The sequence below is a fragment of the Bidens hawaiensis genome, unplaced genomic scaffold (genome assembly GCF_021521415.1).
Source record: "Bidens hawaiensis isolate Kalapana, Puna unplaced genomic scaffold, B.hawaiensis_p1.1 tig00009253_1, whole genome shotgun sequence".
Lineage (NCBI taxonomy): Eukaryota > Viridiplantae > Streptophyta > Magnoliopsida > Asterales > Asteraceae > Bidens > Bidens hawaiensis.
Window position 1 is genome coordinate 580812 of NW_027491683.1, and position 25616 is coordinate 606427.

Here is a 25616-nt window from a genome sequence, read left to right on the forward strand (position 1 = left end):
CAGCCGCGCGTCGAGCTGCTTTGTCGTGAAAACGACAAGTTAAAAGCAGCTCGTATTCAAGAAGTAGCTCAGGCGCGGGCTGTCCGGGAGGAGAACATAAGGCTTACCGCAGTGGCTGCGGAAAAGGAGAAGGCCTTCAAGGCCCTCGAGGTTGAAGTTCAGGCCCGGCTCGAGGCCCGTTCCAAGGCTGCCCAAGCTGTTAACGAACAGCTTCGGCTGGCTAAGGAAACTGCGCGGAACACAACCGAGAGGGCCACCAAGGCAGAAGCTGTTGCTGAGCCTTTACGCCTCGAGAATGAGGAGCTTAAAGCCAAACTAGAGGCGCTCCAACAGGCTCATGATGCCTTGGCGATGGAAGACGCCAAGAAGCTCCAAGAGATCTTGGACCAGAGGGGCGTGCTTGACCACATTGAGCGGAAGCTAAAGGGCGTTGAAGAGGCTGCTGCAAAGGAAGTGTTGCTTGCCAACCTCAATAAAAGTGAAGCCGAACGCGCCCGTAACCAAGCTAAAGCCGCCCTCCAAGAGGCTCTGGTTGCAAAGGAATGGCTTCTTCGAGAAGCGTTGTCTCAGGTAAGCTTAACTTCATAATGTCTTTACGCTTTTCTTTGTAAATAGAAAAGGTTTTGATACTTGTATTTTTTTTTTGTAGGTTGTGCATCGAGTCTTCACGGACACATCATACGACGATGCCATGAGCGCAGCCCTCAACGCTTCTCATGAGGATGGGGAAAAGGCCGGCTTCCTGCTTGGTCTAGGGTTCGTTGAGAAAGGCATCCCGCCTTCCAACTTCCCTTTGTTTGATGTGGATACTGAAGCTGTATACGACCAAGCAGTGAATCAGTATGCCGCCTTCCCGCATCCGGTGGTGGAGAAGGTAAACGAAGTTGCCGCTGCTGATGATGGGCTAGCTATCCTTAAAGCTTTCCTTGAACCGCCACGCTTTACTGATGGTGCTGGTCCAAGTGGAAGTGGTCCTGAAGCTTGATCCTGAAGATCCCTTCCCACTGTTAGGATAGGTTTAGCTTGTATAGATTTATATTCTTGTAGGCGGGTAGTTACCCGGCCCTTGTAATAAATATATTATGAAATATAAATCTTTGTGCGGGTAAGACCGCTACTTTCACTGGATTACTTGCTTTATAAACGTTATATGACTTGCTCATGCATACTTTAGTTTAAATTAGCAATTTTCCAAGTGTTTAGAATAAGTTAACATTTGAACGTGGTAGATAATAGGTTGAAGTTTTGCTTCCTCCTTCGTGATTGTGCGGGTAGGACCGTCACTTGCACTTAGTAGGATGGCTAAACTTTACCTATATCTGACCTGCGTGGAGGTTTTCCTCATCTTTTTAGAAATTTCTAAGTGTTTAGAATAAGTTAACCTTTGAACGTGGTAGATAATAGGTTGAAGTTTTGCTTCCTCTTTCGTGATTGTGCGGGTAGGACCGTCACTTGCACTTAGTAGGATGGCTAAACTTTACCTACATCTAACCTGCGTGGAGGTTTTCCTCATCCTTTTGTTAGAAATTTTCTAAAGTATTTTGAATAAGTTAACCATTCGACGCGCGGTTGTCAATAGGTTCGGTTTCCTCTCATGATTTGTGCGGTTAAGACCGGCACTTTCATTTAGTTGGATGACCAAAGTTTACCTATGACTGACCTGCGTGAAGGTTTGCCGTTTTTTGGGTTTATGCGGGTTTTGCCGCCTTCCCCACGCAACGACTTTCCACGTAATTATGCGGTGAAAACCGGCATCAGTGTTAAGTAAATTAACCGTTCGACGCGCGGTTGTTAATAGGTTAGTGTTCAGTTTCCTTTATCATGATTCGTGCGGTTAGGACCGACACTTTCATTTAGTGGGATGACTGAACTTTACCTTTAACTGACCTGCGTGAAGGTTTGCCGTTTTTTGGGTTTATGCGGGTTTTGCCGCCTTCCCCACGCAACGACTTTCCACGTAATTATGCGGTGAAAACCGGCATCAGTTTTGAATAAATTAACCGTTCGACGCGCGGTTGTTAATAGGTTAGTGTTCAGTTTCCTCTATCATGATTCGTGCGGATAGACCGGCACTTTCATTTAGTGGGATGACTGAACTTTACCTTTAACTGACCTGCGTGAAGGTTTGCCGTTTTTTGGGTTTATGCGGGTTTTGCCGCCTTCCCCACGCAACGACTTTCACACTTATGTATGCGGTGAAGACCGGCATATCCGTGTGGAAAGTTCATTAGTATAAATGTAAAATCATCAGCGTCGATGTTCTAAGGAGAATCATTTCCATTAGAAGTGGCTCTGGGCCTTTACAAATTTGGAATTGATCTACATGCAAACTGTGTAATTGAGCTCCCTTCCATGTTGTTGGGATGGGAGTGCCATCGAGCCGATATGCGCCTGGTTCGGGATCTCGTTGTTTACGCAGTATGTAGTCTCCAACATTGAAGCTGCAATTTTATTCGTGTTTTCCCCAACTAGGGTTCTACACGCATCAGCCTGCTCAGCGTTCATTGCGCCACGAGGTGCGCGAGCGTCCCATCTCTGACAAATGCTTCGACCATGTCCTTTACGTCTGTGCATTCTTCAGTGTTGTGGCCTTTTGTCCTGTGAAAGTCACAGTATTTGCTCCGATCAGCATTGTGACGATGTCGGATTATTGGAGCCTTTGGCCATGGGAGCTCCTCAGTGGCGAATATCTCGGTGACGCTCTTGGTGAGTGGCGTCCATCTGGAGTTCTGGTTCGACTGTACGTTATCCCTTCCGCCTAACCGATGTTGCAAGCCGGATGAGGTGTCAAAGTTTACCCTTGACTGCCAAATGCCTAGCTTCCGCTTTTTGTTTAGTCGGGCGGTAAGGACGTTGTTTTCCCTTATTTTCTGGGTGTAGAGGTTTGTGCTCTGGGGGAGATCTCTACCCAATTGCTTCTCCGTTTCCGCAAAGCGTTTAGCTGCTGTCATGATGGCATCCCATGTGGATGGCATGCCATCTTTACCCGTTAAGGTGCGGATGAGCTCTGGGTCGTTCGCGCCCTGGATAAAAGCAGCGCGAACAAGATCTTCGCTAATATTACCCAGACTTAGCTTCTTTGAGTTGAAGCGAGTGATGAAGTCTGGCAAAGATTCATCTTCCTCTCGAATGCATTTGAGGATTTTCCATTGCTCCTCGGTATACTTTCTTTGTTGGCTGAAGTGTTGGCTAAACTTCTGCTGGAAGTCTGCCCAGTCGTAGATGTGGTTGACCGGTAGACGACCGAACCACGCTCTAGCTGGCCCAACAAGCGTCATTTGGAACATGTAACACCACGTAGGTTCCGTCCAACTACTGACGGTTGCCCCCGCTATGAACCTGTTCAAATGATCGTCTGAATCAGATATACCATCGTAAGTGCCGATGTTGGACATCTGTTTGGCACTTTTCGGGACGATTACTTCCGCAATGTCCCTTGCAAATTTGGACGTTCCCGCCTTTGCAGCAGTTGGTGTAAATGTTTTCGAGAAGTCACGTGGATTTCCACCTGTGTTTTTTGGTTTGAAGATTTCTTCAAAACGCCTTCTCGGTTCGGAGTCCGTTTCCTTACGCTTCCCTTTCGCCCTATAACGAGGGTTTGCGTCACTATCGGATTCCTCCGAATCATCGTCAAAGTATTCTTCGAATTCCTCAGGCTGTTGGAGTGAACGTAAGCGTTCATCCAACTCGGCTTGGAATTCTTTTTGACGTGCTTCCGCCCACGCTTTAACTTCATCGAGTGTTTGGCGGGGGAGCCTCGTTCGTTCTCTCTCTAACCGAGTATCAGTGAATCCCAGTGAGCGATTATTTACTGCACTTGCCCCAGCTTGGGTAACTGGGGTAGTGTTCGTAAAATTTACTGCACTTGCCCCGGCTTGGGTAACCGGGGTAGTGTTCGTAAAAACTGTGTAGTCGCCGGTATTCCCCCCAGTAGCTGGGGTTGTGGTTACCGGAGTTTCTTTAACCATCTTTCCAGAAGTTTGAAAAAACTGAAAAGAAATGAAGTTCTAGCTTTTATGCACGGATGGCGCCAATGAAGAAACACTAATGGACCCCCGGCAGATTACGGATAATCTGGGGGTTAAATAGATGTTTCCCACGAGGGGTTAGATCCGGCAAAGATGGTTATTATGATAACCTGCAAAACAGACACCGTGAGCTCGTCACTGAGAAGGGGGGGTTCCTCCTTGTGACCACCCTCCGGCGTGAGAATCAGACTAGATTGCTCTTGAATATAAGTGTATATTAAGAGATTGCTAGAGCAGATATCAGGTATAATATGTAAGATACAAGATTAGATATGTGATAAGATGAGATGATCATACCATTTGGGGTATTTATAGCCGAAGGTAGGTTTCCAAGAAGGTATAGCCGGCTGAATAGTATTCCTGTTCTACCAACTGTGGCCTACGCACGTGCCATGCTGGTAGTTGGTGGGTAGGCAGCGGCTGACAGTGACCAGGCCTGCTGTGTACTATTCCTTTTCCACCAACTGCCGGCTATGCACGTGGTATGACAGGAGTTGGTGAGTAGGCAGCGGCTAATATTGACATACAGTACAAGAGCATGCTGCTCGCCATACTGTTGTCAATGAGCTGTCGTATCTTTGGTCAGATCTTTTGCCCATACCTCGTCAGGTACAGTACAAAAGATCTTCCCGTATCGTACGGACTGGCTTATTTGGGCGGGAGTATTCCCCCTCCCGCCTTTGTGCGGGATTGTTCCCGGCTTTGCTCATTCCTTCAGGTGACAACTGAATTATTGAGAGCTAAGTGCCTTGTGCGTGTAGCCTTGCTGCGCGGGTGGCCTTCCCTGATGGCTTGTATCCGCAGCTGCGGGAACAGGCGGAGTACTTCACCATTGGGAGGCATTTCCTGCGGGAACAGCTTGCGTACTGCGCGTAAGGACGTCACGTCTCTGAGCATGGTGGGTCCTGCGGATCCAGTTGGTTTCTGCGCAGACGTCTCTCTTCAAGGTGAGTCCTGCGGGTCCAACTGGGCTCTGCTGGGACCTACCTCTTAAAGAAATCACTTGGTATTTAAGACACCTGGTGGATTATTTGTAAATTCAGAAATCACTTGGTATTTAAGAAGGCTCGCCATAACAAAGAAACGCTATTTGATGAAATTTTACATTTCTCGTTATTGTGGTATAGTAGTAGAGATCGTAAAGATCAAGTAGCTTACAAACCCTCTATTGTATTTGTAATGTTTTGTGTTTTTTTTTGTTCTATCTACTTGCTAGGACTTTTTTATATATATATAAAATACCGTCTTTCCCAAAAATAAATAAATAAATAAATTTGACAATCTTAATAAATTATTTTAATAAAATCGCAGACTAGAAATGAAAATTATATGAATATATATATAAACACAACTTCCTGAGAGTACCATGTGAATATTGTGACTCTAAAACTATCAAGTTGCAATTATAATTACCAAATCGCTAGTCGATGTGCTAGAATCAAAAAGCTACTTCCACAACAACCCTTGGATAGATGCAGTTTGAATCCTGCTCAAGTGGGATTTCTAAGTTGGTGTCTGGATACATTATTCAACGTACCCAAGTTTTAGGTCTAATGCTGTGTTGGTTTTACGAAAATCGTGTCTCTTCACTAATATTTTATTTTAATTAACCTATGGACAAGGAATATCCAATTGTCATTGTTTGTTGGTTGGCTGTCGTTTTATAAAAATATCACACTCTACTTTTGATTGAGGAATGAAATGATGTTCATGGTGGAAGGTTAAACCTTCATCATCACATTTTTATTACAACTCCTGGATTAACTGAATCGCCCGGAGGTAAATCCAGTCATATTTGGTCCGAACTTTGCTCCTTTGCCACCAATCAACGAGCGGCTTGTGTGGGAATTTATTGAAGACATTGTCGCAAATTGGAGGCCTAGTTTTAACCTTTTTTCCATAGTAAATCTAAAAGAGGATAATCATCAAAATAGTTATCTTTACCGGTAATTCTGATAATTAACTTTATTTTTTGTATATATCAATTGACCCTTTTATTAAAAACATTTTTCGGCCAACCATAAGTTCCACAAAGTAAACTCCTGCCTTGCGGCCGCCAAATTGAATTTGACGCACCATACTCTCTTGAAAACAATAACTTGACTTTAAGATTGTAACTTGTTGGCTCTAGTCATTTGCTCTATTTCACACCCATAAAAAACTTAAAGATTTTATCTCACCAATTGTCCTACTTAGTTGGACAAAGTAACAAGTTTTAAACACTAAGCAAAAAAAGTAACATGTTCTGTTTTTGTTTACAAGTTTGGGTATTAAGGAGGTATTTGGGTGAGCTTTTGAAAATTACTTATTTGCTTTTTCAATAAGCAAATAAGTCATTTCCAATAGCTTCAAAATGGAGATCTTCCAAATGACTCATTTGCTTATTTGCTTTATGAAAAGTAAATAAGCAATTTCTAAAAGCTCACCCACACACCCTAAGACTAACACTCGTTAACTTTAATGTTAAACTAGGATGAAATGACCAAAATACCCTTTAAGAGCTACCTTTTATTTATATTAAACATACACTTAGTTATACAGGGACAATTATATATTTTACTTAAATTTAAACAAAACTCTTATACCCCCTAGTACACCGACCAACCACCATTGGCGTCCACCAGCTTAAGATGAATACAAACAAACTTAAGATGAGTTTGATTTGAGCTAATCGATTGACTAAGATCTTATATTGGTTTGGTTTGTTTGATTTGGGGTTAATCGACCAGGCAACCATTAATACACTACAACCTTATTCTATTTCAAACAAATGTTTTGCCATTGATCAAAGAAACCCGAAAGTCTTGTGGAGATTAAGAGGAGAATGAAGAAAAAAATTAAATTAAGAGAAAGTAGAAGAAAGCTTGTATAGTTTCTAGATACAAGTAGTACATAGATAGTTCTCTTTCAAAATGTTAAAGGGCATTTTGGTCATTTCACCCAAGGTTAGTAGAAAACTTAACTGGAGTTAGGTGCTGTTTGTTTTTGCAGACATAAACTGTCTGCAAGCTGATTTCATCTGTTTTCATGTCTGCAACTGAAGATGTGGTCTGAAGATCTGCAAGCTGAAAATATAAGACTGTTTGTTTTTATAAGCTGATACTGTCTGCATAACTGTCAAACTTATCTCACAAGATAGAAGTCATTTATTCAAGTTACATCTAGTTTTTAGTCTTTGCTTGCCATGCCGATTTGGTTTTGGTGGGTGGTGGAAGGTGGTGGTGGTGGATGGTGGTAGTGGCGGCGGACGGTGGGTAGTGGCGGTGGATGGTGGTGGTGGACAATGGGTGGTGGTGATGGATGGTTTTGGTTGGTGGTGGACGGTGGTGGTGATGGATGGTGGTGGTGGCGGTGATGGATGGTGGTGGTGGTGATGGATGGTGGGTGGTGGACGGTGGTGGTGATGGATGGTGGTGGTGGTGGCGGACGGTGGTGGTGATGGATGGTGGGTGGTGGACGGTGGTGGTGGCGGTGATGGATGGTGGTGGTGGTGGCGGTGATGGATGGTGGTGGTGGTGGTGGCGGTGATGGATGGTGGTGGTGGTGGAGGACGGTGGTGGTGATGGATGGTGGGTGGTGGACGGTGGTGGTGGCGGTGGATGGTGGTGGACGGTGGCGGCGGGGTACGGGGGTGGTGGTGGCGGCGTACGGTGGGTGGTGGTGTTGGCGGACGGTGGTAGGAGCAGTGGATGAGAGGGTGGCTGCAAAGGGAGAAGAGTAGGGTTTTTTTGTGAAGATGTTTTAAGCAAGATTTCCTTGCTTTTCTTTTAAGATGAAAGAAGATAACTTCAGATCTGTTTTAAGAAAAAAAACAAACAGTCTTCAAGGGTAATGTCTGCGCGCCTGCAGACATTAGCTCCCTTGAAGATGTTTGAAGAAAAAACAAACACCCCCTTACTCTTAATGCCCAAACTTGTTATAACAATGAAATCATAAAACCCATGCTTAGTTACCAAACTTGTTACTTTGTGTTATTCGAAAATTTGAATGATTTTTAGAAGGTTTAAAACCTTATTTAATATATATATATATATATATTAATTAGGTATTAAGACCGGCACTTTAAAAATTTAAATCAAGTCAAGCTTAAATAAATTAAGCTTTTTAAGTAAATGAGCAAAAGCTCATACATGAAGCTAGAACAGCATTGCGAGTTTAAATGAGTTTATATAATTGCATGAAAAATTATTATATCTAAATCTGGTAAAAGTTAACTTATTAATATATCTTATGTTCTATAACTAAAATATATGCAAACATTTATATATGTTTATAGTTATAAAAGTTTAGTAAATAATAAAGATCATTATCGGTGTTTATAATGCTAGGGTTAGGTTTAAATAAAAAGTTTATTTTTCTAAGAAGGTTAAGAAGGAGGGTATTTTAGTCTTAACACTTTAATATCAAAACCCACTTACTTTAATCTCAAAACCCACTTACATTCATTTCAAAAACCCACTTACATAAAACTCATTTATATCTTCACTCATCTCCTACAACCACCACCACTCCACCGCCCACCGCCACCACAACCGTCACCCACCGCCACCACCTCGTCGGAAAAGTCTATGGAAATTTCGTCAGAAAATTTCACCGGAAAAGTCGTCGGAAAGTCACCGGAAAACAATCCCCGAGAAATTTCGTTGGAAAATTCACCGAAAAGTCGCCGAAAAAACTCACCGGAAAACGGCCGTCGAAAAAAACACAATGGAAAACACTATGAAAAACACAATGGAAAAAAACACTATGAAAAAAAACACAATGATAAAAACACAATAAAAAACACAATTGTATGAAACAATGGAAAAAAACACTGTGAGAAAAAAAACACAATGATAAATACAATTGTATAACACAATTTTGTAAAACACAATTTTGGTAAAACACAATACGTAAAAAACCCACTAATTTTTTTTAAATTTTATATAACAATATGGTACTCATATAAAAGATAAAAAGTCACTCGTTATTATGGTGAAATCGTTTTTCAATAAAAACGTCGTAAAAAAAGTTATGGACGTTTTAAAATGATGAGGAAATTTGGCATGTGTCTTGCATGTGGAGAGAGAAAGTCAACAAATGTGTTATTCCTTTTATGCCCTCCCCCTTATTTTCACACATGATTTCCACCTAAACTAATCTCAACCCTACATGTTCAAAATCAATGAACAAGATTACTTCTTATCCTTTCTATAAAACTATACTTCCTATTATAACCTAACCCTATAATGCTATCATGTCAGTTTTAGCTTAATTGAATTTACCTAATAATAGAGACAAATGATTATAATTATTATTAGAAGTTAATATGTGCATATCATACACTTGTACAAAACTATGGGTATTTTCAACACACATAACTCCATGGATCAAGAGGCAAAATACCAACGAATAAGGTGTTCAAGGAGACATCCCGTTGACAGGGTTGGAGGGATCCAAGAAACAACACGGAAAAACATTTCCTTGTTAGTATACATTGGAAGTTAATTTAAATTGAAGGATTGGTATAAAGCTGAATAGAAAATCATCAATGGTAACTCATGATTAATTGGAATTGACAAAAGTAGCGAGTGAGATAACAGAAATGGAAACTAATCATCAATCACAACTCAACTCTTATTAGATACATGCTTGTGTGGATTTGATAGGGGTTTCTTTTTGGTGGGCTTAGGGAGTAGTGGTTTCACAGCCGGTCAAGCTGTTTTGAAAGCTGCTTTAGACAATGTGACCAAACATGAGAAGGCGTGTCTTGATAACCAACATGTGTTTATTGCTTTTGCTTTTGACATTTTTGGTTTCCTCGCGCCTGAAGCTGTGGAGTTGCTTACCCGTGTCCAACGGGTCATGCATAGTAATATGACTCCAAGATCCCGCAAATGTAGTTTTTAAAAGATTGGGTGTTGTAATTCAAAAATGGGGAGCGGAGCCACATTATCCCCACCGGGTTCGGACGAACCCGGTATTTTTTCAATTTTATATATAACATATAGTGTCAAATTAATGAGCGAATCCATTCTTTTTCAGCGAGCGAACCCAATATCGTTCTAAAAAAATATATTCGAACCCATTGTTTGCAAAAAATTTAGTTATATTCTTTTAGTGATGAATATTCTTTTTATAAAATACAAAAAAAGCTTTTAAAAAAACTATCAATTTTATTAATAAGCATCATATATGGGTCAATAATAATCCATATATATATATATATATAAATTAAAAAGCCCAAAATTACTCATAGAATGGGTCAATAAGCCCAACCCAATTAACATTTTTAAACATAATACCTAAATAATAAATAACTAAACAAACAAAAACATCGGTCATCGCCTCAGCAACCAATCAGCTTCTTTCTGTCGACCAAACAATCATTGCTTCATCGCTTTGCCGGTTCGCTTCAAGGTTTCAACGATCGCCAATAACCAATACCCGTTGGTCTATCGTTTGTGATATGTTTTGTTTTTTCAATGAAGCATGTGAAGACGAATTTGCGTAGTTATTTGGGTGACAATTATATGAATGATGCTTGTATTTGTTATATTAAAAATGAGTTCTTTTTTAAAGTCACGATTGTATATAACGTTTTCATAACATAAAAACGCATAGAGAAAAATTATGATATGTAATATCTTTTTATTTAAAATGACTTTGTATATTATTGATTCTTAACGATATATTTTTGTTATGATAGTGATATTGTATTTTATTTATCGGATCAAATAATTGACCCGACCTATTCGGGCCTGAAAACTTTAATGTTGGAAAAAAAATCAAGTACCAAACAATTTCCGAACCCATAAGGAAAAATTCCTGGCTCCGCCACTGAGCTGCGCAGCTTGTTACTCGCTTACCTTTTGTTTCGATGTAATCATAAACATTTATGTTTCTAATTAAATAACAAAAAAATAAATTAGATACTATGGATAAGTTGCAACTTTGTGTCATTGAAAATTATGCATACGTTGAAACTTAAAGGGGTGATAACTAAGAGCATCCACACTAATAAATCAATTCAAACATCTATATCATCGTCATATCATATTCTAAACTTTTTACCAAAAAACCTTACTTTTTCTCCACCCATAAACCAATCTAAACCCAATTAAAATATAATAAATATGTATATATATGTGCATATATATATGATTTGTGTGTAGTGGTTGTAGTGGGGCCACTACAAACCCACCTCTTAAACGTTTGAGAATGCAAACCAAACCTAACATAAACGTTTGTCACTAACCATAAACCAATCCAAACCACATGCCATGTCACCAAAAACCAATAGATGGAGATGCTCTAAGTATCAGTGGAGAATTAACTATCAACTAAAGGTTTCCCCACTAATAAAACTGCTAAATTGTTGACAGTTATATCAGTAATTGTCATATTTTTTTTTTACATAAAGTTGCAACGTTTCATCGTTTGGTTCTCAAACTATATAAGAATGAAATTCGAACTTCAAAACTATTTAAACATGGCCACCTTAAAAGTGAAGGCCTAAATCAAATGTAAAATACTTTATTAAAAATGCCATCCTATCATGAAGAAACTCAAGTTTTATACACAAAGACCGAAACTAGTTAAGTTGATATGTGTGCCAAATTAGCACTTGAATTAACATGTGTTTGATCATTGTCTTTTTAATAAACGTTTCTTACATTATAGTCACACATGTTACACACATCATATGATTGATAAAACCCAAGAATAGACACCAAAATGTAAATCCCAAAAACCAATATCCTCACATGTTGACAACACCAAACACAATGTGTCTAAAGTGTAAATTCCACCCTAAGTTGACACAAGGTTATTTATATGAAGTGAACAAGAAGCAAGAAGAAAGTGTGGCTTAAAGTGTTTAAAAAAAAAACCACCACCAGAAAATTATCTTGTTTTTCACTCATTCTCTCTCTACAAACCAATCCTAGAGAGAGAAACATAGAACAACAATGGATATCACTTCAACCTCGGCCAACTCTCCGACCAGCAGCACCACCGTCCAAACACCACCACTCACTCCAAAACCCGTTTCAAGATCCGACCCAAATCCATACCCGACCACCTTTGTTCAAGCAGACAGCAACAACTTCAAACAAGTAGTCCAGATGCTTACCGGATCCTCCGAAACAGCCAAGAACGCTTCACTAAAACCGTCCCAACAACCAGATCCAGCTCCGAGTAAGGTATCCATACCGCCGATCAAAACGGGTCAACTGAAGAAACAAGGGTTCAAGCTCTACGAACGCAGAAACAGTTTAAAAGCCGGGCTGATGATTAACCCGAACCCGGGTTCCAAATACGGGTTAATGGTATCACCCCGGTTTCACGAGAGGCTTTCGCCAAGCATTCTTGATTTCCCGTCGTTGGTTTTGAGTCCGGTGACGCCGTTGATTGAAGACCCGTTTAATAAGTCGTCGTCGCCGTCGGTCGAAAACTCGTCGGAGGAAGACAGGGCGATTGCGGAGAAGGGGTTTTATTTACATCCGTCGCCTCGGGCGGCGACGCCCGGTGGGACGGTGGTGCCGCAGCTGTTGCCGTTGTTTCCGGTGACGTCGCCGAGGGTAACTGGCTCGCCGGAATAATATTGGTGTTGGAATGTTATTATTAAAGGTTAGAAATATTTTGACTGGTTGTACAATTTGATTAAAAGAGAAAAAGACTTATAATTAATTTGGAAAATTACTTATTTTTGATTTTTGAGATTTTAATTTAGAGTTTTGATTGGGTAGTATATCCTTTTTGGTTTATCTTCTTATGAATTATATAATTTTAATTACAAGTATTGAAAGTGTTAACATTAATGTGATTATTATTGTTATACTTTAAGTTTTACCATTTTTACCTTGTTTATATGAAAAAAAAGGTTTTGAAAATCCTTACTTATACTCGGAAAACAAAATTTTTGATCCTTCGTTTAGTACAGTTTTCTCAATTAAATTTAATACAAACATATAGAGTTTTGTTAATTTAAGTTAGTTTCTTTTTTAACTTTCCATTAGTGCAATAGCTTTATTTATTTTATTTCCGTTATTAAATTAGCTTTTTTAAGTAAAGAGTAAAGTTTTGTTAATCTAGGGTTGGGTTATAATAGGAAGGATAGTTTTTATAGGAATGATAAGAAGTAATCTTGATCATTGATTTTGAACATGGAGGGTTGAGATTAGTTTATGGGGAAATCAAGTGTGAACATAAGTGGAAGGGTATAAAAGGAATAACACATTTGTTGACTTTCTCTCTCCACATGCAAGGCACATGCCAAATTCCCCCATCATTTTAAAACGTCAATAACTTTTTTTTACGACCTTTTTATTGAAAACAAATTTACCATAATAACGAGTGTCTTTTTATTTATATGAGTACCATATTGTAATATAAAAATTAAAAAAAAATTAGTGGGTTTTAGAAATTGTGTTTTACCGAATTGTGTTTTACAAAATTGTGTTATATAATAGTATTTTTCATTGTGTTTTTTCCAATGTGTTATTTATATTGTGTCATACAATTGTGTTTTTTATTGTGTTTTTATCGTTGTGTTTTGTTTTTCATAGTGTATTTTTCCATTATGTTTTTCATAGTGTTTTTCATTGTGTTTTTTCGGACTTTTCCGGCGAGGTGGTGGCGGTGGGTGACGATTGTGGTGGCGGTGGGCGGTGGAGTGGTGGTGGTTGTAAGAGATGAGTGAAGATGTAATTTGGTTTTATGTAAGTGGGTTTTTGAAATTAATTTAATTGGGTTTTGATATTAAAGTAAGTGAGTTTTGATATTAAAGTATTAGACTAAAATACACTCCTTTCTAGGCTCCTTCGGAAAATCAAACTTCCTATTTGAACTTAACCCTGTTAATTTAAGTTAGTTTCTTTTTTAACTTTCCGTTATTGCAATAGTTTTATTTATTTTATTTCCGTTATTAAATTACCTTTTTTAAGTAAAGAGTAAAGGATGTGAACAGGAGGTCAAGAATTTAATCCGTATAAAGTGAGAAAAATTTAGTCATACAAATAGAAGAAATTATCATTAGTGTCTCGGAAAGATGAGACGTAGGCAAGCCTAGAGAGACTATTTCAAGCAACACTTCAGTTCCATGTGTATCATTTACCGAAAGCAAATTATAATTTATATGATTCGCAAGGGTGGCTTGTGGGATAGCGAAAACAAGTTAGGGCTTTAGGCTTACACTTAATAAAGGCCTCCAAGTCCAAAAAAACCTTTATATATAGATATATTATAATGGGTAAAGTAAACTCAAAGTAATGTATTGGTGTGATGGTAGGCTTGGTTGGTACTAAAGTATAAGTTATTATAAGTTATGAGTTCAAAACTTGTAATAAGTAATTTTTTTTCCTTAACAATCGTGATGAAAATGCCACAAAATTTTGTTTCGATTTAGGCTTTCACATTCGTTGAGCCGGCCCTGATCCGTCTATTATCAAGGTAGGTCTGGTCCGTAGGGAAACTAAAACAGCTATGATTTTTTATTCAATATGTTTGATTGAAAAAGTGATTATGACTTTGAAGTTTAAAAATAAATGCAATTTAATAGAGTAAATTGACAATTCATAGCTTTTTGATTACTATTATTTCTTTTTTGACTCATATAAACGATGAGTATAAATGTAATTTATGATAGATTTGCAGTATTATTTGAAATCAAAATGTAAATTACACATGAATATCAAGGTTTTACTGTTTTAGTAATTCATATTTACGTAGGTGTCGTTTCAACTATAAATGTGTGATCAATGTAGCATTTGTTCAGTCTTTACAATATAACATTTTAATTTATTAGATTTAAAATTTAACTTTTATTTTATTGCAAAATTCATCAATAAGAATTATGCATATGGGACGCTCATTGTTTTTATTATGGGGAGATTCACATTTTATTTCACTAGGTTACTTTTAAAAGTTCATTGCCTATAACTTTCTATCATGAGAATCAGAACCTTGTAAAAACTGACTCAACGCAACTTAAGAACCAATATCTGTCGGGCATATACCGGTTTGTATGTACTAGTCCAAGAATCAGACTACAAAACTGATTAGAAACCAGCCATACCCGTCGAGTATATACCTACCGGTTTATATTTCATGACCAAGAAATCAGGTATAGCACCGGTTCCATGACCGGCTATTATCATTAAAATCCATTTTATGAGATCTAGCTATTGGTTAACACTTATGGCCGTTTGAGGGTCTTTTTGACCAATTTTAGGATTCTTTTACCTTTTGCCCCCATGTGACGATATTAATAGGAATCGAATACGTTGGTTTAATCACAACTTTGCAAAACACTATCTATTTTCTTAACTCTAAAAAGCTCCGTCCGAATGGAATCCGAAAGTGCACAATCCTTTGTTGGCAGTTGGATATTTGCCGAACAACTTAACAGTGGTTTTGGCTAAAACAACTTTACGTTATGGAACATTTTGATTTATATAATACGTGAAAGTGAGGAAAGAACTCGATGCAAGAAATGACAACATTTTAAAGTCGGCTTGAATCACCAAAACACTATCATTCGAAGTCGGTTACTAGAACTGATTATTGATTGTGATTGCTGCCTTAGACTTCGAAAAAACCATTTAGAAAAAGTTTGCAACACGCGACAAACACTATGGAAATTGTGTCACCAAACAACGACCGTGAACAAAACACTAAATAAAAACCGAACTTTGTTTTTTACAATGTTTAAAATATAAGTTATAAAAACCCGGTTCCAGAACCCGTTTTTTCATACTAGGTCTTGAATCTTACCCTACAGGGTTCCTATCGGGTTGAATTTTCTTCTTCAAACTTGGTTCGATGTCCGACCCAGTTCCACCTAGCACAGGTTTGACCTTTGAGTCTTTGACCGTACCTGAAACCAACTTTTTCCAAAAAAATCCCTGTTTTGTGCACCTTTAATTTTAATTATCATGTACGTAAATGGACCACTTTCCAAATGTTGGTTAGGTTGTTTCTTTTCTCATAGCCCACTCAGTGCTTCAAAGTTGAAACCGATAATGATATAAAAAATGTATAGTTACATAAATAATATGCCCGTTAAGACCCTTGAGCCTAATAAAAAAGGGTATATGAAGCCCGCGAATTGTTCACCCACTTCATGATAATTGTCTCATCAAATCTCCATTTGCGAATTATCTTTCATAATCGAATATATTTTAGTTTTTTGAGAGTATGAAATGTTGATGGCTTTTAAGATGTTTTCAAGTAGTACGAGTCATTAGAGGGTCCGAATCACATACGAGTGAGTTGTGTGTTGGACCGATCTAATTCCCGACCCAATTGCGAGTTATGTAATGGGTTGGGTAAGGCCCGCACCACAAGCTGGTGATTCTGGACAGATTCAGCTTTATCTAGTCAAGTTGGATTAGATTAGTTTATTTCAAATTCAAGTTTTAGATATTGATTAGTTTGAATTTATATCTGATAAGGGGTTTGAGCCTAGCTAGGGATTGGCTAGGTATATAAACATTGTAATCAAGTTTTTGAGTAATTTTTCTTGATCAATAACATGCTGGTAGTTGTTGAATTCTGTCTTGTGATATCGATTCATCCTGTGATTGTGGTATTTGACTTTCAACGATATCGAATTGTGCTATACCTTATAAACATTGTTAAGAAAATCCAACGCAATCATTAATCCTTTACCTCTCATGACATGTCACACAAAAACCATCAAAAGGGTATTTCTGTAAACGATTCGACCGTCTTAAACCCATGATTCTTGGGAAGTGATACGTTTCCAGGCCTAACCGAGATCACCACCTCCAGACCTGAGACAAGAACAGTACAACTTAATTCAAAATAAAACCATAAACAACTAACACGGGCTGGATCATACCAGCTGCCTTTGCTGCTTCTGCTTCTTGAATAACATCGGTTATAAATAAAACATCAGATGGCTTATCAACTCCAAGTGACTCTGAAATTTCAATATAACTCGTTTTCTCTCTTTTGTACCTGCAAATTGTAGACAATAAAATGAGGCTCACACTAAAACTATATATTAAAGATCAATGAATCAAGTTTTACCCCACTTTGGTGTCGAAAAATCCGCATAAATATTTCCTTAAGTCGCCATAATTTGTATATCCAAATATCAACCGTTGTGCCAATCTGCTACCACTCGAATAAATGTACACCTGATTCAAAACAAAGACGTATTTGAGTCAAAAGTCAAAACTTGCCAACTTTTTGTTGGAACCTACCTTTACACCAGAGGCATGCCATCTTTCAAGAGCTTGAGGAACATCATCATAAACAACACCTTTTATTTCATTTTTCTCAAACCCTGTGCACCAAATATGCCCCTGCATTATCGAGTATTAGCAACAGCGTCTCGAACTACTGACTAAAGCATTGTTATATAAATGTTGTTTTCAATTACCTGCAACTGTTTTAGTGACGTAATTTTCCTATCGGCTTTTATCATTTCTTCAACATTAGCAACCAAAGCAGCAATCACCGCCTCTTTGCCCGAATTATCTGATGGAACAGGAACCGCACCCGCAACTCCATTTTGTAAATCATCTTCTATCTTCAAAAACAATCACAGGGCTTGGTCAAATGGATACTTTTGAATTTATTAAATATATTGGCTCTTACTTGAGAGCGTAACAACTTGATATCATCTTTAGTATCGACAGTACCATATGTTTCTTCCAAATGCACACGCACATTGTCACGTGCGTACGGGAAAAGAACATCGGTTACAAATGAAATAGGCGTAGTCGTCCCTTCAATATCCAAAACAACACAACGCTACGAAAAAGAAGTTAATTGTATTTTCATGAAACCATACTTAGAGCAAGTGTTGTGGAGCGCCAGTAGGGGCGCAAAGAGCACATGTGGACAAGCACAGGGTGCTGCCATAACAACATTTAGGTCAAAGGGCGGGCGCTGCCCATTCGCTTGCCAAAAAGATCACGGGTGCTGCCCCATCTTTTTGTGATTTTTTATTCTTTTAATTTTCAGTTAATTATTAAACCAGTAACACATATCCAACTCACTCCACTCCACCCAATGATTATTTTGCCCATTTCACTCACACCGCCCAGTTCCACCCTCATTGCTTACGAGTTCCCATAAGACAGTCTCATGTATAAAATTATAAAAAAAAAAACTTACTGGAGTTGTTTCAGCTTGATTGCTTGTAAGAGCCTTTGCTTTGAGATCCAAAATTCTTTTGGGTTTCTGTGTCGGACCATAACTCCGGGTCAAATGGTCCAAATTCAATTGGTTAGGTTTGATTGCAGCTTGAAAATGAGAGTGATAGCATGCTGCCTGAAATTAATAAAGTAAAGTGACAATATAGATAGATGTTTAAGGATCAAATTGGTAGCTTGAAATAGACATTGACATTGAGAGAATTTGTAACAGTTTATTGAATTTGAAAGTACCTTAATTGAACAACCGGGAGACTTTGGCAATGGGGAAAACAGGATTGATTGACTTGCAGATAACACAAACATGTCGTCTTCTAACGTTGTTTCCTTTTAGACAGCTGATTATATTCATTCATAAAAAGCCCTCATTTTTATCCTTTTTACTTGGGAAAAATGATCGCCACATAATTTATTTTTATTTTTGGAGATATTTACCAATTTACACGTGTGTGCAAGGCAGAGGCGTTGTACAACTGAAGGCATACCTGTAATTGTTGCTCAATCCTTTGCCATCCTATGTGGAAGACAACAAGTCAATGGAACTGAAGTCAATTAAGTCACTTCCCAGAAAGCGTACGGCATATATTCCACACATGGTAACTGGCCGGTGTTGATATGAGTTATGGCAGTCACACGATTGCTCCTAGTCTCCAACTCTAACCTAAAATAACTTAATTAGGAAAGGAACAATTGTTGTAGTAATCTAGACGGCCCGTGTTGATATATAGTGGATTAGTCTTGTTAGTTTCATTGAGAGTTGCACGAGTAACGAGTTATATTTATGAAACCCTATTTTCCTTAGTTTTTGAAGAATGATTGTTGCGCCAACCATGGTTGAGGAGGCTGCTATGGAAGAAGATGTTCCAAGTCTTTTGAAATAGGCTGTTCTAAAAGAAACTGAAGGCGTAACCCCTAGATGAACCAATGATTGAGGCAACTCTAGTGTACCATGATTCTTCTTTCACATTTGTTACTCAAGATACAGGAAACTTTAGAGCTCACAAATCAGGCTGTGTTGTGTTAAACGAGCCCAACACAACACGACACATTTTACCTGGCTACTGAACCCGAGCGTGTCATTTTATTAAATATTAACATGAACATGTTTAATAAGCAGATTACACAACACGACACATTTAACATAATTAAAGCTAACCAGATTGATAACACAAATGACATGACACATTTAGCGTAATTTAATATAAACAATATAATAACACGAATGACACAAATATTGACACGACTCACTACGCATAATTAAATTAAAAAAACAATACAATAACACATCAAAAATAAAAGTTACCGTAACTTACAATCCATATTGAATTATTTATAAAACTATAAAACCACGCCCCTCTAAATCTCTAATAAACAAGTCATAAATGTGCCATGTCAATCTATTAACCTACAACGATAACCCAAACGCGTTATGCATATCATAAACAGGTTATGTGAGTAGCTGGTTAAATAGAATTTGTTTGGTAACCTGTTTGGGTACGGGGCGGGGCAACCCAAATCCCGGATATATTATACACAGTGTAGTCTGGAACAACATAACATATCCATCCAGTTTTATCCATTGACGTTGTTCTCCAATGGGTAAAGGCACAGATAAGTTCGTGAAGAACACGAAGCAACTGTTGGACAGTCAATTCAAATTCTTCAATCGTCATTTAGGCGAACCCTTGGCTCATCTTATTGACCTGCCGGTTAAAATCATCCTCTCTCCTTTCACTCTCGCCAACGACATCTCCGGCTCTGCTCCTCGCGGTTTCGGTATTCCGGAGTTCATCTCTAAGCTCTCGTATTCTACAGTATTTGTAAGTCCTTCGTTCAATTTGGATATGAATCCGTACATATGTCAGTTCGTTGTGTGATATGATCAATTAGGCGACTTTAATTACAGTTTTATCGCATCTGCGAGCTATTCTGTTACAGTTAGGGTTTCGTATGTGTTCAGACTAATTTACTCAAGTGTGGAGTGTGTACTGTGCAGCCAACTAGGCTGGCTCGTTATATTTATTATTAATTAATTTCTATAGGTTTTTATTTATTTTATAATTCTATGCGGTCAATATCGGTGCTATAGCGGTTATTGGACGACACCCATAATATCGGCGATATATCACCGATTTTCCAGATATTAGTTTTTTAGGTCTCAGTTGTCAATTTTCAGTGTTTTAAGTCTTAAACATTTCCTACTTGCTACAATTGTTAGTATTTTGTAAGTTGCAAAGGCTTAATTTGTTAATGGCAGGAGAGCATAATGAATTGTTAGTGTTAAATTGCTTTATATAGATTCTGCATGATATAAAAATTTAAAATTACCAATATACCACCGCAATAACCGATATCTCAAATATCCAATATTTTTTCGCATTAACTGCGAAGTGTTGAAAGTTAATCCTGAAACGAGTTAAAAGAACGCTGAAGGGGTGAGAGTGATAACTTTTAGTTTATTTTAAGTAGTTTATTTGATTTTGAATTAAAATAGGTTTATGATTTAAAAGGCTATTATTGAGTCATAGTAGGATTAGATCTTGGCTACTTATTCATCAAGGGTATGTTTGGTTGGAGGTAATGGAATGGAATGGAAGAAGGAATGGAATGGAATGGACAAGGGAATGAAATGGATCATTACCATTCCATTTCCTTGTTTGGTTAACCTATGGGAATGAAATCAATTATTCATTTTTATTGTTTGGTATCCAAAAAAATTGTAGAAATGAAATAGAAACAATAAAAGCACTCATATCTCAAAATACTTTTTAACCAAAAAAAAAACTTACAATGGCGAAGGTGGTAACTCCGGTGACGAAAATGGTGGTGGCGGTGGTGATGGTGGTGGCGGCGGTGGTGGTGTCGACAGAGTTGGTGGTGGTGTCGATGGTAGTGGTGGTGGTTGTTAGGTGGTGGTGGTGTTGAGAAAGTAGGGTGAAGGAGGAATGGAATGAAAAAAAAGAAGGGGGGTGGGAAGGAATGGTTTTGATGGAATGGGATTCCATGTGTAATGGATGATTCCATTCCATTGAGCAACCAAACACCACATTTTTCATTCCCACGTAATGAATCATTCCATTCCTACTGTTATTCCTGCATACCAAATGCTACCCAAAGGTTAAGGGTAATTGTAATGTGGTCTTTTTGTGTGAAGAATTATAACAAACAGGAAAGAGTCGATCTTAGTTGAGATCAAATTTCGTGTTAGTGTTCTTGGGCCGGATTTCTAACAAGAACCTTAAGCGAGCCTAAGTTCTGCTCGAGCTCATGTAGTATCTTAATCGAGCCAAAGCTCGGCTTAAGCTCCGGTGTGCAGTGTGAAATAATACATAGAGGTCTCAAAAAAGTAAAACTTTAAAAATATACAAGGCTTGGGCTCGATAAATAAACAAGTTTTATTTGAGGCTTGGTTTTGTTTCGAGCTTTTTATTTATTTGATCTCAAGTAGCTCGCGAGCAGCTTGGCTTGTTCACACTCCACTTGTGCTTATTGTTGTTTGTCTCAGGCTGTTGCTGCTCTTGGGACTTGTGATATTGCATTGGAATTGGGGAAGAAAGTCATATGTCAAAGGTGATTATTGCTTTAATTGAGTCTATTTGCAGCTTGAAGATGCAATAGGTTGTTAGAATCTGTTTAATTTGAAATATCGTGGCTAGGTTTAACATCATATTTCATTAAATTACAGAGACTGCCAAACTTGCAGTGGGTGGAATGCTTTAAGGTGTACCATGTGCAGAGGCACAGGGAAAGTCATGTACCAGGTCAAAAACTACACATTAAGAAGGTACCGTTAGATATAATGTAACATTGCATTTTTATAGACTTCAAAACATTTAACTTTGTTAAAAAAATGTTTCAGTGGAGAGAAAGCAACAGCTGAAGCTATTGCAGATGCCATAGCTGAAAACAGAGCAGAGCTTGTGCATCTTCCCGCTACCATGGATCTTAATGTTCCATTGCCCTCCAAAGACTGTGACATGTGTGACGGATCTGTAAGCAAGTTAACAGAAATAGTATTCTTTAAATACTTTTAATTTTGTATAAAACCCTGGTTTAATAATGTTGCAGGGCGTGATGAAATGCCCTGAGTGCAAGGATAAATTACAAGTCAGGATTTCTGCTGATGACGTAAGTATTATTTATCTAGTTTTGGCCTTAAATTATATGAATGCATTATTAAATATTTTACGACTTTGCAGATTATTGATCCTCCATGGAAAGCATACAGTGTAATGAAGAAAATGGACTATCCTTACGAGGCACGTCATGCTTTATTTTTTAATTAAAGCATTTACGAAATTACTCTCACCTCAAAATGTACATTTCAGCATATTATCAGCAGCATGAAAGACCCCAGCATTGCTGCATTTTGGTTAATTACAATGCCCCAAATTATGGGAGGATTTGAATATGATGATGAAGTCAAACAGAAAATTTGGTGGCAATACAAGGTTTCTTTCTTTTCTTTTAATGTTTTTCTAGCTAAAAATCTGTTTCAGTAGAATTACAAAACTACCCATTTTGATTCACGTTCAGGAAAATATGCGGTATGATCAGCTTCGAGATGCTGTAGCCAAGAGAAAACCAGGATGGGAGTATTTGCAACAAGTGAGACATTATTGTTAACGAGATTATTTATTCAAGTAATTGATTTACATTTTATTATTGTTGGAATCAGGGCTTGATCGCAATGGATCCTGAACGTGCAAGAAATGATCCGGTGGTAGTTAAGAACATTCCTTACTACAAAGCAAAAACTGCATTAGAGGCGGAAGTCATGAAGCTTAATCCGCCACCACGACCTCAAAACTGGGGGGTATGCTTTATTCACTTTGCGAGTCAAAACAAGTCGGGTTGACTTTTACAAATATGTTTTATCCATTTCAATAATATTGTGAAATCGAGTGTGCAGGAGCTCAATGTTCCACTAAATGAATCTTCATGGAGTGAAGAAGACTTGAAAGATCCTAAAAAGTTGGATGAAATGACGGTTCTTTTAAACGCCCAACGAGAAATCACAGAAAAGATTTTGGATGATCAGTGGGAAACAAAATGGCGTCAAGAACAGGTAATAATGTAATATTTAATAAAATAAGTAGTATTATTATGTGAGATTTTATCAAACTAGTGTGAAAATTATTATGTTTTGTAGTTGAACAAGATGTTGGAAGAGAAGCTGCAACCATATATTCAGAATATTGAAAATGGTGTTCTTCCTCAACCAATATTAGCTGGTCCCCCGAAAAACGATCAGAAGGTTGTTCTCTCTACTATTTAGCAACTCGGGTTTGTGATTTTTTGGTTTAGTTAAGGTTTGTGATTTGTTTCGATGTTTGGCAGAAGAGTCGTCAACCTAGAAGATGGTGGTTTTTTTGATGATGAGAGATATGTACCAGGTATTCTGATATACGGTAACAGAGCTAGGTAATCGGTTTATGTTTTAGTGTTTAATATATATAAACTACATTTGATTTTAAATGTACTAAAATTTTTGGTTCTATATTTATTTTAAGATCATTAAGCTCCTGAGTAAATCATATTAGGCTTTTTCATTCTTATTCCACAACAAAAAAACCTTTCACTTGAAAAGAATATGTTCGGGATTTCACTTGAAAAAGAATATGTTCCATACTATTGAATTATGTCTAAACCATAGGTATCCATATGTTTTCAAAATCCTAAATTTATATTCGATGCGAAAATATACATTTGAATATGGTTTCTGTAATTGAATTGAACTCGTTTCGATTTGGATTTTGATTTATTCAGAGTTAAATTCAAATACTGAACACCGTTGTTAGGCTGGTTGTATTGGTTGGGTTACTAACGTGTCACGTCAGTGCCACGTAGGTAGTGGCGTAAACTAACTTACAGCCTACTTGTTAGCTAGGGTGTTGTGGGTTAGCAAGCTAGTTATGGATGGCAGAGTAAATAAAGAAAAACAAAAGATTGATTGGTTGTTAGCGGAAGGGACTCGCCTTTTTCATTTTTAAAAAACGCTAGTTATTGTATAAACTAACACCCATAACGCTCCGACACAGTGTAGCCGGCGTTATTGTTGAAAGCCCTTTTGCAGCTCAAAAAACCAGCCTTACCAAGCATTCTACTGGATCTTATGAGAACCTAGTTTAATAATTTAGTATATTGAATATCTATAAAATAATTACCCTAAAGTTTATCAATGTAAAACATTATTAACGTTATTATGCTTTTTTATCATATCAGACAAAACTGATTTGTAACGAATTAATTTTGTGAGAGTCTCAAGTAAAAACTAAATTCTACCAAAATATGCAACGAATTATATTGATGATTAGGGTTGTAGCCAAGCTGAACGAGACCTTGTGTATGTTTGTTTGTTATCTAAAATTTAGATGGGTCAAAGTTGTTTTATTTCTGAATAATCATTATGTTATGGTCTTTGGTTTTTTTATACGAAAGGAACTAGAAATCAGGAAATAATAAAGCAAGAAAATAAACTAAATAACAAAGAGATTGGGAGAATATTTGAATTCCAATACTCCCCCTCAAGTTGGAGCGTGGATATCTTGAGTGCCCAACTTGTCAAGTAAGAAACGAAGATGTTTAGTCCCAAGCCCCTTGGTTAGAAGATCAGCAATCTGTGTCAATCGAATGGGGTATAACGTCTTGAGAGTCCACTCGTTCACGAACAAAATAGCAGTCCATCTCTACGTGCTTAGTTCGTTCATGGAAGACAGGGTTATTGGCAATATCTCGGGTGGCTTGGTTATCACAAAATAAGGGAGTGGGATTAGGAGATGAAATTCCCAACTCGGTTAGGAGCCACCTGACCCAAAGGACTTCGCTAACTGTAGAGGCCATTGACTGATACTCAGCTTCAGCCGACGAACGAAAGACAACTGATTGTTTCTTTGTTTTCCATGAAATTGGTGCCCCACCCAAAAGAAGCACATATCCGGTTCGCGATCTCCGGGTGTAAGGACACCCGAGCCAATCAGAATCACAATATGCGGTGAGAGTGCAACCCCCCTCACTAGGAAAGAAAACTCCTTGTCCTAGCGTTCCCTTCAGATATCTAAGGACTCAATGAGCAGCGTCCAAATGCGATTGTCGAGGATCAGCAACGAATTGGCTTAATATGTTGACCGAGTAAGCGATATCGGGTCTCGTAGCTTGTAGGTATAGGAGCCTACCGACAATGTGACGGTAGCGGCCGACGTCAACCTTTGGTTCACCTTCGGCTTGATCGAGTTTGTGATTTTGCTCTATGGATATTGGACTCGGTTTGCAACCTTGTAAACCGCAATCTTCAAGAATATCAAGTACATATTTTCGTTGATTCAATACCAAGCCTTCTTTTGTTCTGGCAACTTCGATGCCAAGGAAATACTTTAAGTTGCCAAGATCTTTGATGCTAAATTGGTTATTAAGCTCGTTC

General features: G+C 38.0%; 2 protein-coding genes and 1 pseudogene across 2 annotated transcripts; 2 read left to right on the top strand and 1 right to left on the bottom strand.

The window, feature by feature from the left end:
* The first annotated feature begins 11763 nt into the window (after nucleotides 1-11763).
* On the top strand, nucleotides 11764-12748 carry LOC143531805 (VQ motif-containing protein 4 pseudogene; annotated as a pseudogene).
* A 3853-nt stretch (nucleotides 12749-16601) lies between these two features.
* LOC143531827 (putative bifunctional methylthioribulose-1-phosphate dehydratase/enolase-phosphatase E1) lies at nucleotides 16602-18502 on the bottom strand. Its single transcript, XM_077027036.1, has 8 exons — nucleotides 18431-18502; nucleotides 18159-18314; nucleotides 17637-17792; nucleotides 17419-17568; nucleotides 17240-17341; nucleotides 17064-17173; nucleotides 16873-16991; nucleotides 16602-16804 (listed from the first exon to the last, which is right to left on the bottom strand). The coding sequence occupies exons 1-8, from the start codon at nucleotides 18500-18502 to the stop codon at nucleotides 16707-16709; spliced, it is 963 nt and encodes a 320-aa protein (XP_076883151.1). The 3' UTR covers nucleotides 16602-16706.
* A 1289-nt stretch (nucleotides 18503-19791) lies between these two features.
* LOC143531806 (uncharacterized) lies at nucleotides 19792-23754 on the top strand. The gene is made up of 12 exons (XM_077027018.1): nucleotides 19792-20016; nucleotides 21702-21766; nucleotides 21882-21980; nucleotides 22056-22188; nucleotides 22265-22324; nucleotides 22396-22455; nucleotides 22525-22647; nucleotides 22733-22804; nucleotides 22875-23012; nucleotides 23109-23264; nucleotides 23349-23453; nucleotides 23537-23754. The coding sequence occupies exons 1-12, from the start codon at nucleotides 19792-19794 to the stop codon at nucleotides 23570-23572; spliced, it is 1272 nt and encodes a 423-aa protein (XP_076883133.1). The 3' UTR covers nucleotides 23573-23754.
* Nucleotides 23755-25616: the final 1862 nt, after the last annotated feature.